Raw genomic sequence first — 15,588 nt, 5'->3', positions numbered from 1 at the left:
TCGTACGGGGAGCGGCTGAGGGAACTGGGGGTGTTTAGTCTGGAGAAGAGGAGGCTGAGGGGAGACCTCATCGCCCTCTGCAGCTGCCTGAAAGGAGGGTGCAGAGAGCTGGAGATGAGTTTCTTGAACCAAGTAATAAGCGAAAGGATAAGCGGTAATGGACTCAAATTGTGCCAGGGAAGGTTTAGACTGGATATTAGGAAGCATTTCTTCACAGAACGGGTTGTGAAGCGTTGGAATGGTCTGCCCAGGGAGGTGGTGGAGTCCCCATCCCTGGAGGTGTTTAAGAATCAGGTAGACATAGCGCTGAGGGATCTGGTGTAGTTGGGAACTGTCAGTGTTAGGTTAATGGTTGGACTGGATGATCTTCAAGGTCCTTTCCAATCCAGAAAAAACATGACAGTAATCACAGAAATCATCTAACTCACATCTACACAGTACAATTCATAGGAAGACCAGTGCTGCTCTTGTTCAGCATAATCAACTACCACTTGTATTCTGAAATCACCTCTTTATTTACAGCCCTGAATATTGCCTTCAAGCTCCTAGAGAGCTTCCCACAAGTGGGTATTGCCAGAGCCTTTCATACTCACCTGTTTAGGATGGCAGGGCGAAGGCTAAAATGCAATTTATGGTATGGAGATGAACAAGATTAATCAAGTAACAAAGTAAAGGCTGCTACAGTTTCATAAATGAACACCTCACATTTTGCAGCCCAAAAAGCAACCTCGTGTTTTGGTCCCTCTAGAAAAACAAACATGTAAAACAACATCTTTTAAAAAGAGAAGCAGTCAGCAGCTGCACCTTATTTTCTAAGACATCTTCCCCAGCCACTGGGGTGGGGACTAGGCTATGCTTACTGGGACCTTTGAAATCTGTACTCTGGAAGTATTCCTCAGCAGGCTGCTGGGCAATTTCCTCTCTAGCACCTTGGACTAATGCAGAGAAGTACAGACAATTAATTGCAAGACAATTAATGCCATCACTCCGATGAAGCTAGGTATGTTAAAAAACACGAGGCCAAAAAGCACAACTCCAAAGTACCAAAAAAACTCCCAAAACTGAAGATGTATTTCATCAGAAAGGTGGAGAGATTAATTAGCTGCATTGGGCTACAACTATCCAACACAAAAGGGTAACAGCTGCATGAGGGAATGACAGTACAACTCAGCTCGTACCAAGGACCTGTGCTAGGTATTAGGTGGAACAGTCTTTTTACAGCACACAGTCCAGCTCCATTATTCTCCCAGTAGCATTTTGCCAGTCTTGTCTTCAGTCTAGTTATGCATACCCATCTGTGTCTGCTAGGTGGTGCTGTGGGATGGCTTTTCTAAGGCAGAAAAGGCAGCTTGCTTTTTTGTTCTCCCCACTGATATTTTTTCCTTACACACAAGAACAGCTGCAGCTGCAGCGCTTGGTCGTACAAGATGTGTCCTGTCTGGTCTCCCTTCTTGATCTTTCCTTGCTGCAGGCATGCGGTGGCCACCACTGATGATGCTGCTTCTCCAGAGCAGTCAGAGAAAATACGTGTGTGTCAGCATTATTCTGCATGCATCCATACCCACACAGAAAAGCAGGAATCTCAGATGGAGGCAGGAGGTATTAATACCTATTCTAAAAATTTCAGAATTTTCATTTTCCTTTGGTTCTAAAGATACAGGACATTTAAGCAAACTATTTTTATGGACAAAGTAGCATTTAAAATTAAAACAGGCACACAAATTAATAGTATCGTTTCAAATGAAACGGTAAACCTAAAACCTCCTGGAGCTCTGATGAGTGAAGTATCTCCCTTTTTGCCTCTCAAATGACAAGTCACTTCCATGACGAAAGGCAACTTACTGTGAAAACTTTAGAAGGAAACCCCTCTGAAAAGGGAGGTAATGAGAAGGGGATGCTTTTTTAGGCTCCATTTTTATTCTAGAACTAAAGAATAATTGAAATGGCAGGATGCTATTAGTGCTTTAACATCTATAATATCATAACTGGTGCAGACTGGGATTGAACTATTTAGACCTGTCAAAACGTGTTGTGTTAATGACCTGTAGGTAAATGCAGTCTGGTGATGTCCATCTGTTCCACATAACTTTGTGTCGGTTTAGCCAAAGATGACGAATAATCCTAACCCACCCTTCTGAGCAAAAGGGAAGAAAAGCAAAACAACCCCCTAGATGAGTAATTGCAGTATTACTACATCAGGTGATGACATCAGAAAAATCTTGTGCTCAGTTTTCAGATTCTGTCCCATGGCCCAGTGCCTTGGGACACCCTCTGAGCACTTGCTGTTCTATACAAAACCCACCCTACTAAATGGCATGGCTATCCTCTTTGACATATACTGCAATTTCTCCTTAGTGAACTTACATTCTCTGTCTGATGCTTTGCTGTGAACATAGATCTTCCACTGTAAGAAACTGAACTTCTGCATTTATGTTGTATCCCCACATCAGATGGGGACGACAAAGAAATGAGAAGGAACATATCATGCAGGCCATTGACAAAAGTTGAAGCATTTCTAAACAAATTTGGCACAAATCTCACTATCAGATCCACAGCTAGTATAGACATCCATCCGAGCAAATCACCAGGCAGTGAATATCTGGAAACAAACCTTAGGTGGTCTATCATGTCTCTCCTCCTACAGCCACACAGAATCCTTACCACAGAGGGCTCTACACTTGTCCTGTGCATGGATGAGTGGCCCAACAGACATAAAATATAAGGAGAGCGTGTATATGGGGAAGCTAGACTGCAATGAGGAAGACAAAAAGAAACAGCAACTTGACCACAAAGGACTGCAAACCACGGTGAGTGGTGACACAGAGAAGAAAATATGAAGTGGAATTCTGTCCTCTCTAAAGGAAAATAATGGTGAACAGAAACTCAACTCACATAGGATTAACAATTTTGAGGCAATTCCACATGTTAACATCTGCAGGGGTCTCTTGTCTCATTTTATTCTTTCCATTTACATTCCGTAAGAAAGTCTGTCACATGCAAAGCTTGTCTGGGGAAGCATTCAAACTGTGAATTAGCAAAATATTGCTGCTCCCTCCAAAATCATAACTATAAGATGCTTAGACAACCACACAGTGAAATTTAAAGTGCAGTGGAGAAAAAAACGGCTTCTGAGAGGGTGTTTTAATTTTGCTACTAAACTAAAGAAGGAGGTAGCTTCACACTGCTGGAAACAAAAAGACAAAACATAGATTTGCTACAGTTCTGTCTCTTTTAATAAGAAGAGGAAATTCAAAAATAAAAGGGACCAATCTATAAAAATTCCACGCTGGCTGAGGTATTAACAGTGTTTTTTATACTGAACACCACATTCTTGTTTTTCATTAATGTGGTCTTCAAAAGAGGAAAATAGCAGAGAGAGAGAGGGGGGGCAAACCAGGAAGCATCTGAACTCTTTGTTTGATTGCTGTGATGAAAGAGGATCAGAATATGGAAAGAGAGTACACAGCACGTCCAGATGAGACTAATTTTGGTGAATCATGGGAGCCATCTAGAGAACCTACTGGTACACTGGAAAACTTTCTGAAAAGACTTTATAAACTACTACTAGAGGACTAGAGAGGAAAAAAAAAAAACCAAATCGCATATCAGAGAACCTTTCTTTTGATCTTGGTCATATGAACAATAATTGAAGACCACACATTCTACCAGACATCTTCCTTTCTGAGGACTAGTCCTGTAACTGGAGAGGCCAATGTAAAATCTATGAGGTAACCACCATGAGTCCTAGGGCAATAACCTGGTGAGGGACCTGAGCTGGTTGCAACTTGGGTTCCTTGGTGTGTGCTACATGCTGAATATAAAGCTATCATATTATGGTTTGGTGGTTTCCATTTTTGATACAGCATATTTTTTACCGTTATCCAAGTACCTTCAGCCAATAGCTGTTGCTTTAAAGACAAACTATATCTAAATAAAGGAATGACAAACATTTATGAATGATGCCAAAAGGACAGATACGGTAACAATTAGCATTAGGTTCAACTTTCATGTACGTATCTGTCTTCAACACATATAATCTGTCCTTTCACTCCCCCATGTTCTTCCTCCAGGGCTCTAAAATCCAAATACCAATTTTCCAGATGAGGGACCAGGGAACAAAGGGATTTGGAAACAGGTTCAAGAATGTGCCTGGAAGCTGGACTCAGCCTGGCTCTCCCAATGTATGGACTCCCTCTCTAGCTGGGCAATTCTTCCAGGCTAAGCTGAAAGCAAACCACTGGTGTATTAACTGCTGTGTTGGCTGAAGTGTCTCAGATCTGGTTTACACGACGCTATGAAAAATGTTGGATACCACCTTCTTCTCTGCAGACAGAATTCCACTACTGCACTATATATATGGCAACCAGGACAGAGACTAATTTAAGAAGAAAATTAAGACAAATTTTTTTTAAAAAAAGGCAATGACTAATTCAGTTTCTGTTCCAAGGAGTTTCCAAAAAGATAGGACATTAAAAAAAAAAAAAAAAAAAAAAAAAAAAAAAAAAAAAAGTGAGAAGATTAAGTAACACCACTCTGAAGAAGAAGATGGATCCTATATGCCTCACATCAACAAACAGAAAGTACAAGGAGATTCAATTCATACTTTTAGAGGAGAATGAGATCCTTGCACAGCCAAAAATTTGAACATACTTTGTGTGGAATTTCTGCTGTTGTTTTCTCACAAACTGTACTTGCATTTTTGCAAAATCCTGTAAAAAGGATCCATATCAACAGTGCAGATCTTCTGAAAAAACTTTAATATCAATTCAATAATCACCAAAATAAGAGGCGAGAGGAAAAAGCAACTTGGTAACGCAGTCTGACTCTCCAAAAGTTTACTATAACCGTGAAAAAAATGAAGCTATTAACAAAAGCATCCTAACCATATCCTATAAATTAATTAAACCATGCTTGTCACTGAATGAATATTATAGGGCATTGTGGTAAATATGTAAGGGAAGCCCAAAACTCTGTTAAGATAAGGAAAGACTACCTACATTCCTCAAATCTGAGGGAATAAGTAAAAATTAACCATAATGCCCTTTAACAGTCATAAAACCCCAGAACATTAATACACACTGAAGAATGCAAAAGGTTGACAACCTCCTTTCTTCCTACAAAATTACAGGAGTCATCTCAGTGCATGCACACCCCCCTGCTTTTTGCCGGCAGAAGAGCCAAAGTATCTGTCTAAAACTCAGGATGTTTAATTAAACCTCAGGCAATCTGGATCCCAAGTTTGTTTCTTACATTGGTCTCGCTATGCAGAGGGAAATGGAACAATATAACAATTTGACAATAAGTACAGGTGAGGGTACCAGTACTTGGCATTTTTTGGAAACACAGCCATTCACTATGGTGCATTTTCTTACTTTTTCACACTTATCTATCTCATGTACCACACATGGCATAGACATGGGCTCCACTACCCATGACTCAGTACCTCACTGCATAAAAGTACATCTGCTGATTGCACCGGGAGGGACTTGTCCAGTGGCTTGCTGAAATGGAGATACAAGAACAGGGTACAAAGGATATTTGCTACTCACATGAGCCTACAACTTTGATTTTTGACACCTATTTACTGATGAATGTAAATATATAAACCAGAATCAGTCATCCAATAGACCGGCACAACAGCTAGTTGAACAGACAGCATATTTGACAATGCACACAGTCGTATCAGACAGTAAATGACTTCCAAAATCTTCATCCAGTATCAGAAGCTGTTGAGTTTGGCAGCACGAAGTATAAGTCTTGAAGAAGAGGGCTCAGGGGAGCAAGGAAGGATTGCTAAGTAGCTTCCCACCAGGATGCCTGCACTTAAGGCCACATGTAAGTGCCTGCATGAAGAGGCACTTACCTGTGCAGTCTCCATCCTAGCTCTGCAATGGTGCTAAAAACATCACATTACTGGACATCAACATGACTGACTGGACCAGACCAAAGAGAAATGACTATGATTAAAAAACCCATGAAAGAATTCAGAGGAAGCACTTCATTGTGAAGCATTATCTGGACTTTTCACATACACTTATTTATACTGTTAAATAGATTAAAAAACTACATCACTTTGACCTTCAATAAAGGTACCTGAGCTAACAACTTTGACTTTGGTGGCATTTCAGTAATTGATTATACACCAGAAGAGCTTTCCCTGTCTTCATCAAAACTTTCTATTAGCCCACATGCTCTCCACCAAGCACTGTACCCACTGAGAGAAAATATACTTCCCCGTATCTCCTAAGAGCAACAGAGAGCAGAAAACAGGCAACTCTGCAAACTGAAGCATTAGCATCTGAATTAATGAAACAGTGCTTCCAGAAAATGTACATAACTGCTTCTTTTAAATTTTAAAACACTCCTTAAAAGCTTACTAAACTCCTGACTTAGTCCTAACAGTATTTCTATCCTGCAAAATTATAACTTAGCTATCCCAAAAAGTTTGGCATAATGACCACAATGTGTTTTATATTGGCCAAGTTGATTTCTGTGTTTAGATATGCGTAAAAATCTCAGGTGTGTACTATACTCTTGGATTATAACCAGATGCTTTTTATCCTTGTGGCAACTCTCATATTTCTTCACTCTTTTTCATCTGACAATTTAGGGTTGAAAATTTTCTGTTTTCCTTGTTCAGGCAATTGATTTTATAGTCAAAGACTTTTCACACTGGTGGCTTCAAGCATGCTGGAAAAAGTAGACTCCATTTTCTTTAGTCTCATATATCAATACAAACAAACTTTGCAACTACACCTTCTCCTTTCACAGGAATGCTGGACACAATGCTTGTTAAAACACACTAGTAGCTAATAGAAAGTAGTAACAGTTAAGGCCTGAGGCACAGTAATTTGCTCACCAATATGAATGGTAACAGATCAGTGACACTGAGCTACTGTTGTGAGAGAGACCAAGGTAATTCTAAAAAGGTAGCACTGACTTTTAGGTTGTTTTTCAGTTTTTCCCCTTACCTAATTTTAGCATGACACTTGCTTTTTTCTTTCTTTACGCCTTTCCTTTACAACAAGAAATTTGTACATCTGCATATATGTATGGTATTTTCTGGAAATATTTGGACATGTTTCACTCATCACTAACAGGACATTTTCTCATACAGATTTGAACAGATGGGACTGAGGGAAAAGTTGGGCCTGAACATTTGCCATGTTGTTGGCAGTTAATCATTACATTTTCTCATTCTCCACTTCAAATGAGTTGAGTTCAAATATCTCTGATATGATGTGGGGGGACTGTGTGTTTTCTAGTATCGCCTTAATCTAAAGGAGTTCATTCTGAACACAGAAAAATGGGTATTTATCCTTTCACAATACTCAGAACTGAATGAGATAGATGGAGTTACAGGAATAGTTATTGCTGCAGGACTGTACTACTGCAAACTCTCATGTTAGATGGAACAACTTTGAAACCTACAAATAACAGCTGATAAAGAAGAGCAGCACTCTTAGCAGCCTGTCTGCTGAGTTGGACAGACCAAAGCGAGTGCATAATGTAGTGTGCACTGGCTGGTGCATCCTATTCCAAGTTTATTGCAACATCCTGATCCTTATCTTCAAAGCACCAATTAAATTCAATTCAAAATAAACTTTGTTCATGCTACAATGCCATTAGAGTTTGAGTGAAAGAGGAGGGAAGCTCTCCGCTGACCTGGGTGAGCATTGGCTCAAGCCCCTGAGCGGCAGGAAGTAGGAAAGTTCCCATAAATCCAAGATTTTGTTTCTCCCTCACACAACCATTTTCATAACAATAGTTCAATGGCCAAATGCATAGCAGATTAAGTTAAGAGCCAGCTGCTAAACTGACATAAATGTTCACAGTTTCACTGAACTCAAAGCAGTTGTACCTGTTCACCACAGCTCAAGGGTCTTGAGTGAAGGGCAGACCACGGGTGAGATTGCCCTGGTTTTTGGGCTCGAGGGGAGATCTCAGCTTTGCTCTGAACCCATCCAGGAAGTAAAAGAGCCTGAAAGCCTCTAAGACTTACACCTAACTATCATTTCTATCTGGGCTAGACCTGAAAACAGAACAAAAGCACAGGCTTATCAGAAATGTGGCTGCAGGTAAGAGAGACAATGCAATCTATATAGCTTGTGTGTTAGCCATATATGGGGTCTCATTTGTCAGAGGCTGCAAGAGCTTGTTAACCATCTAGGCAGAAGACAACATGAGAAATTAATCACAAGAGGTCCCCAAGCTGTATAATTTTTCTAGGACGCTTAATTCTTTTTTAGCTGACCAGCTTTTCTAGATCACCTTCCAAACATGTTAAGAATAAAGAACAGGACAGTTTACAGCACAACCTCTTGCTCCCAAAGATCAGGCATATTCTTATGTATATTCACTCTCATCATCCAGGAAATGTTAATAAGTCCAGGAAATCCAGGAAATCTGAATAAGTCATCTATACACACAATGATTTTCAAAATACATCGCTGGAAAAACTGATGAGATGCAAACACACTGTATTTCCAAGACCCTCAGCAAAAGAGTATACCATACAGTTTTGGTAGTGATTTAATTCAATGTGCTTTGGGCTCCAGTACTACTAATGCTACTATTTCAGTTCTGTTCACATCTTTTAAGCCCCTTACATTTGTAACTTTCTCCATGTCTGCAAACCAGTTTTCTGTATGTAGTTGTAGACCCACTTTAACACCCATTTGCATAAGATTTGGTGAGTAGTTTCCTGAGGAAAAGAAAAGCACAAAATCAAGTATGGTATTTTCTGCTCTGCTTATGACTTTAGTTGAGCACATGCATTAATGACTTGTGAAATGGAGACTGATTCAATCAAGTTCTTAAACTGAGTATTTACCTCTACATATCTTAAATGATTCAGTTGTAAAACAATTTTAGTACTTTTTGTGCCTAAGAATATTATTTCTCTCAAAATTCTCATGAAATGACTTGCCAACCATGTGCATGTTTTAACATGTCACTGGCACCGTGCAGGAAAAGCAGCCCTACTGGACTTTCCTTTTGAAATCCACAAATTCACTCACTACAACTACATTCTGTTTGAATGCTGTGGTTTTTTTCCTTTTGCTTTGAATTTTTTTTTTATTCTTTTGGACTGAATTACATTTTAAAACATTTTGAAAAATTACTACTTCAATACCAAGGGGAGTAAAAGATTCACGCAAGGCATAGGGAGCAACTTGCTAGTTAAAGTTCGTATTTAACCTTGCAATCTAGGACCCAGACAGAAGCAAAGTAGGAAAAAAAAAATTAAAACAAGATGTGAGATAGGAATCTTTAATCAACCTTGTTCTATCAGCCTGGGCCCAGCATTCCACTCTGTCTTCTGAGGTTACCCAGCATCACTTTGAAAATGGATTACTTTCCACTGAAAACAATGCCAAAAAGGGGCTTTATCGCCCATGGGGGAAATGAGAACAGCCTGGATCATCAAATAGGAAAAAATAATCTTTATCAGTAGTAGTATCAGTCAAAAATGGAGGAAAAGAGAAGGTGAAACCAGACTCAGGTTTTGGACCACTTAATGCCTTAGATGTGCCTTTGAAGATCAAGGTGCAGTGGCAAACGTCTGTGGGTTGTGATGCAAAGGAAGGTTTGCTTCTCTAGCGGACAATATAAACACCTGATTTTTTTCCAAGAAATATACTTTCTGTAAACACTTGGTAGCTAGTCCTGGAGAGGGTAAGGGGCTGATACAGTACCATACACTTTCCATTACCAGGTCAGAGGGAATACCAATGCATATGAAAGATAATAGATATATTACCTCATACATGATAAGAGATGAAACATACATTCTAAGGACTTAAATATGGCTTAGTGTCCCTTGTTTTGGGTAAGAGAAATTTTTCAACAGCACTTGCCATCACCATCATACCGAGACTCTACCTGCAGGTGATCCACCATAGAGCTCCACAGGGCTTTGTGGTGCCAGCTGCCAGCATGAGCAAATGCCTCAGATCCCTTTACAACCAGGCTAAATATAACTTTCAATACAATGCAAAAAATTCCAACTTCAGCAGCAGCAATGTATAGCTGGCAGAAACACAGAGAATGTGGTTAAATATCATTTCCCAGATGCTGTGAGGTTGAAACATGTGTGTTATGGCACACGGCCAGTTAAGGCAACACCCCTGACAGGTTGATTTACCCACTTAAAAAAAAAAAAAAAAAGTAGAAGTTAAGGAGCAATTCTGAAAGCCCAGTTAATTAGCGTTAATTGACTCGTATAGTTTTGTGTTTTTAAAAGCAAAGTATCTTGCATGTTCTATGCTACCAATGAATGCTAAAAAACTTGGTTGACACAGATATTTCCTATTTACGTAACTTCTAGTTTATGTAAGATGGTCAGAGCCTTGGCCCTGCTATAGCCTTCTTTTGCACTCCTACAGCAGTACACTGCTGAACTCAGTTATGTATTAAAAGTTCTTTGGAAGCCAACAGCATGTAACCATACACCTATAATTAAGTACATACTTGCATGCTTTGTTAAACAGGGAAAGACTGAGGAATTGCTGCCTATATAACTAATGATGAAATAGTACTAATGTACAATTAAATGGGGATTATGCTGTAAATGGTTTATGCCAGGGATGTATTAGCCATTGATGATTGGAAAGCAGTCTACAGCCAAACTATGAAAGGCCAGTGGCATACACGGGTGTGGTCACACGTGGTTGGATGTGTCTTGCAAAGGACCGTCGGTGGCCATAAGAGTTTGGGATGTGCTGATAATGCTCTTCTCTTTAAATAACACGGCAGAAAAAGGGTACTGCTAACTTCAAATTTCCAGTCTAGAACCTATATAATACCAGTCTGAAACAGAAGGCTCTTTCTGCCCACTAACAAATGAGTCATCTAAGATTAACTTTCTTCCCACTTTGCAGTTCCTCACCCTAACATCACTGATGCCTCTTACCCATAAGGGCATAAGGGCAGCAGCACCACTTCCCTGATAACTTTATCCATAGCAAAATGAGACAACAGCGCTAAAATTATCAGCAACTTCCAATAAACCATCTATATAAACATCCATTGGTGCTCAGAGGGCTAAAACTGCAGCAGAACTAGCAATAGTAAAGAATATGATGGCAATAATCTAGACAGGTTTTCAGTAAACTGCTTATAGTCCTTCTTTCTCACTAATTTTAAATTTTGTTTTCCACCCCTTTCCCCTATCCCTGTACAGAAATACTGCTAGATGCATAAAGTGATCCTGGAGCTGGGTACCAAAATTATAGCTGTTGCAGTGCTGAGTGTGCCAGACTCTAAGATCCTCTGCTGAAATTACAGTAATACATCACTCCAAATGAGTAAGGGTGCCAGCAGTCCTATGCAAGCAGAGCAGAACAAGTAAGAGTGAAGGGTCAAAACCATTATAGAACTTGACCAAAAATAATAATAATAAAAAAAAAATCAGTGGAAAAGGTTCAGCAGTCTCCACTGCTGAGTATATTAAGTCTTGTCAGAGCTTTTGAGAAGGCAAGAAACCATGTGTCACAGCTGTGGCAGCTGAATGACTGTATTCCTCCTGCATCCTGTTAGAGGGATTTATCCCAAGACTTATTTGGCAATTTCACTATTCCTTTTTTGTTCAACAGTGTTAACTTATTTTTCTCCATCTTTTTTGCAGAGAAGACACCAGCGTATCAAGGCTGCAAATTAGACTGTAGGTGCGTGGCAAATTCCGGGGGTTCATTTTTCACAGAAAGTCAAAACCACCTTTAAGTGCATAAAGCAGCTGTCCCACCACACTCTGACAGTAAGCCTGCCATACCTTCAGTTAACTTCTGGCACACAGACAGGGACTTAGATCTCTTCCAAGACAGTCAAAGAATAATGAAAAAGCAACTTTGATGCTACCTGAAACCAAACTATTCAAAGCGCATTGCCTGCATTCCTCAGCTGCAGGCACCGGGCCAGGACACGGAGATAATCATTCGAGCTGGCGATGGGGGAGGGCAAAAGGAGCTTAAGGACCCCAGAACTGATGTGGTCTGGTCAAGAAAACCTAGACAGAATTTAATCTGCAAGGTAGCAATACAGTTGTGTTTATCTCTCATCCCACTCCTATTAGGTGCATTAGTGAATTAAAATAATCATAGACATGGCAATGTATTTTTTTCCTTTTTTGTTTGCATCTTTTATCTGTCCCACAGAAAATCAGGATCTATACCAAGCAAACCATTTCTCTCTCATCTTGCACTGTTTTTCCAAACATGGCTAACATTCTCTGCTTCAAGAAGGCAAATTGCCCAGCGTGATGCCCAGACAACAGTGGAACATTTTACATTGGAGAAAAATTTCTCCTCATCTTCTCCCAGTTGTGAGCCACGCCTTGCAAAACTGAGATTTGATAACTGTAATTATCTTACTTTTACGTATCTACCAATATAGGTACATCAACCCAAGATAAATCAGTTATTTCAATACTGCAGCATCTGTTCTTTGACTTGATAATCTGCTGCAGCAGTGTAGTCTGCATATAGTAGAAAAAAAGTCTGTAGTGGTTAAAAAAGGCCCCTGGGACCTTTTCTCCTTGTGTTCTGAAAGCTATCAGGGGAAAGGGGGAGAGCAGCAGCATCTCTATGTCGCTACAGTATCCAACAGCGACTTTCTGTATCTCAGCCACTTGAGGAAATGTTCCTGGAGATTTATTGGTAATTCTAACTATGGATACAACTCCACCAATTACAGCAATTTTTGAGTTGTTAACAATAGCTAACATACCCTGTTCCATCTATTGTGTCATACAGATCTATCCCAAGCAGGTCTACATGGCAAGAGCAGCAGCATTTCCTGCATGCCTTAAACTTCCTGGACAGCCAGCAGACTGTCAAATGGTGTATTTGTGGTTTTATCTACCCTATGGCCTTTCAGGATGGCATGCCAAGAGAATCTACGTCCTGTTTTCTTCTCATCTTGCAGAAAAGATGGCCTTAAAAGTGGGTTGTGCACTATATAAATCAATACTCCACTGGAGAAGATCAACCCAAGTGGCATACATTCTGGCCTTCAGCTTTTGTCTCTTTGTATGTAGGGACCAACAAAGAATCCCCTGTAGGCAGGTACCAGATTTTGTCTTCTAGGGCTCTTCAGGCACTTAACATTAGGACTTGACAATTCTTGTCATTAAACTTGACGTTTCTTTACAGAGAGGGTGGCTAAACACTGGAACAGGCTTCCTAGAGAGATGGGCGATGCCCTATCCCTGTCTGTTTAAGAGGCATTTGGACAATGCCCTTAATAACACACTTTAACATTTGGTCAGTCCTGAATTAGTCAGGCAGTTAGGTCTAGATGATAGTTGTAAGTCACTTCCAACTGAACCATTCTATTCTATTCTAAAAAGGAAGTCACTCTGAATTACTCTCCCACAGTGCTCAGCAAAGTTGAGCAGTACAAAATGGTGAAACTGTAGAAAAGGATTTGTATTCAGAGAATGGAAAGGGAAGAAACACCCCAAAAAGTGGTTTTGTAGAATGTCTTGGGAGCTGCAACTGCAAGACCAAAAAATCTTCCCCATGGTCAGCTGCAATGGCAGCACAGACAGTAATGAGTGCATGGTATCATGGCTTTTAAGAGCAGAGTATGTGTCAACACAGCCAAAAAGAGTATAAAAACAGTAGAAAAGAAATAACAGCTCAGTGTACCCTGGTTTCCATGCAGACTGTTATGTACTCATTTAGAGCTTTTATAACTGTTTATACCCTAAATGCATACGTAATACAAATAAAATGTATTAAAAGAACACAAAAATCATACAAAATGAGAATTTTGGAGAGTGTCTTACCTTTGACCCAATAAGTGTGTACAGCCATTGGATGGTTTCATTATGATTTATTACTCCATTCATGCCATCGACATAGAGCATTATCTGGCCCAAAGCTATTGTAAAGAAAAAGAGATAAAATATAATCAGACCTGGTGAATACTTTTTATAATCCTAAGCATTACTGGCAATTTTCTATAAGAAGGGTTTTTCCAGAGACGTGGGGAGCTCAACTAACGAAAAGTATATTGGGCAAGACTGTGCTGGACAAAATCCTGGGCAACTGCAGCAACTTTACTGACTTCATCTGGATGATATAAGTGTGAATTTCATCTAGGGACAAGCACAGGCACTTGTTCCTTCCTAGAAGATGTCACATTTTATTCCCCCCAAATCTGCAAACAGTATTCTAAAACAGTATTCTACACACTGTTTACTGTCTCAATGGTTCCATCAGCTATAATGCTTTACATCTTGTGAGGCAAGACTTTTACCATTTATTTCAGCACCATATAATGTTTGGAATTAGTATATTTGGATTAAGTTGACTGTTTCAGTTAATTCCAATAATATGAAATTAAAGAAGGGCAATTAACACCAGTAAGGACAGCAAATATTCACCATTGCACAGTGCTCTCTTGCAAAGGAGTTTTGAATTTTAGTGATAAAATACAACGAACAAAGCATGGTTAACAAAGAAGCATCTTCACTTACTCTAAAGCATTTACAACAACATTTCAAAACATGTTAGTAAAATATTTCATAACACTAATTCCATAGTTTGCAATCCTGATGAGACTTTCTAGAGACAACAGCTATTAAATCTTTTCTGACTGATAAGGACAGACATTTTTTGTAAGGATTATGAAAAGTGGATTAGCAAAATTCATCTATCATCTTCAAAAGTTTCCACTGTTAGATCTTCTGCTTTATAGCAGAAGATCAAAGCATAGTGGGATGAAAAAGAAATCACTGATGTAACACCTTTCAGCACAGCCTGTTGGCATAACAACTCAATTATCTAACATACAACCTGATGAGCCCCTAGTACATCGCTTTATGGGGGGAAAAAATGAAAAAAACCCACAAAGTGAGGAAAATTATGACATTATTAATCTTCTAAACACATTCCAAATATTTGCTAAGTTTTGCACAGGTTGTGCACAGTGCAGCATCATTTTCCTTGAGGGCAGATTTTCAAAGACATGAGTGTCAGTCAAGCACTGAAGTACCCCTATAGCTAAGCAACTAACTTTCATTTTACATTGTCTCGTCCTTTTTCCTCTGCTCTTGTTGGTCAACTTACAATTAAAATAAAGAGGTACTAATTTTAGGTACTTACATGCCTTATCTAATCTGTTACACCAAGCAAGCAAAGTCATCCTACACAGTCAATGAAGACAGAGAAAAAGTGAGCAAGAGGGCTACAGCAAGGAGGTAACTCATATCTTAGGCAGGCTGCACTGCTGCTGGGGTACAACCATCTCTCTCCTCTCCTCCTCTCCAGGAAGCAATCATTCACCACCTTCCAAAGACACGTGTCTCAGGTGAATAAAATCAGGTGGGAGGGACACAGGCCCAAGTGTTAAAGTAAAATAAAAGATGTAGGTCAGTCGGTAAAAAGAGATAAGAATTACACTGCCTGAATAAATGGCCGCTTTGAAGTATTTCCTTGCAGGTAGAGGAAAGAAAAGAACACTGCTATCCCAGCAGTAATCAGAGAAAGTTCTTAATTCTTGTTTTTACTTCCTTTCAATGCTAAAAAGATTTGGCCCTTGATCAGGATGAGATCCAGTCATGATACTGTCTCTTATACACAT

At 39.6% G+C, this 15,588-nt stretch overlaps 1 protein-coding gene across 1 annotated transcript in view; it reads right to left on the bottom strand.

Annotated features, from left to right (window-relative positions):
- The window catches only part of FHOD3 (formin homology 2 domain containing 3), a 369,637-nt gene that overhangs the window by 149,186 nt on the left and 204,863 nt on the right, over positions 1-15,588 (bottom strand). The window contains exon 5 of the mRNA XM_026841709.1: positions 13,790-13,884. Coding sequence (XP_026697510.1) covers positions 13,790-13,870 — 81 coding nt within the window. The 5' untranslated portion in view covers positions 13,871-13,884. The remainder of the gene's footprint in view (positions 1-13,789; positions 13,885-15,588) is intronic.

This window comes from Athene cunicularia (genome assembly GCF_003259725.1).
Source record: "Athene cunicularia isolate RWA chromosome 2 unlocalized genomic scaffold, athCun1 chr2_part1, whole genome shotgun sequence".
NCBI lineage: Eukaryota > Metazoa > Chordata > Aves > Strigiformes > Strigidae > Athene > Athene cunicularia.
This window is presented reverse-complemented; position numbering and strand designations above follow the sequence as displayed.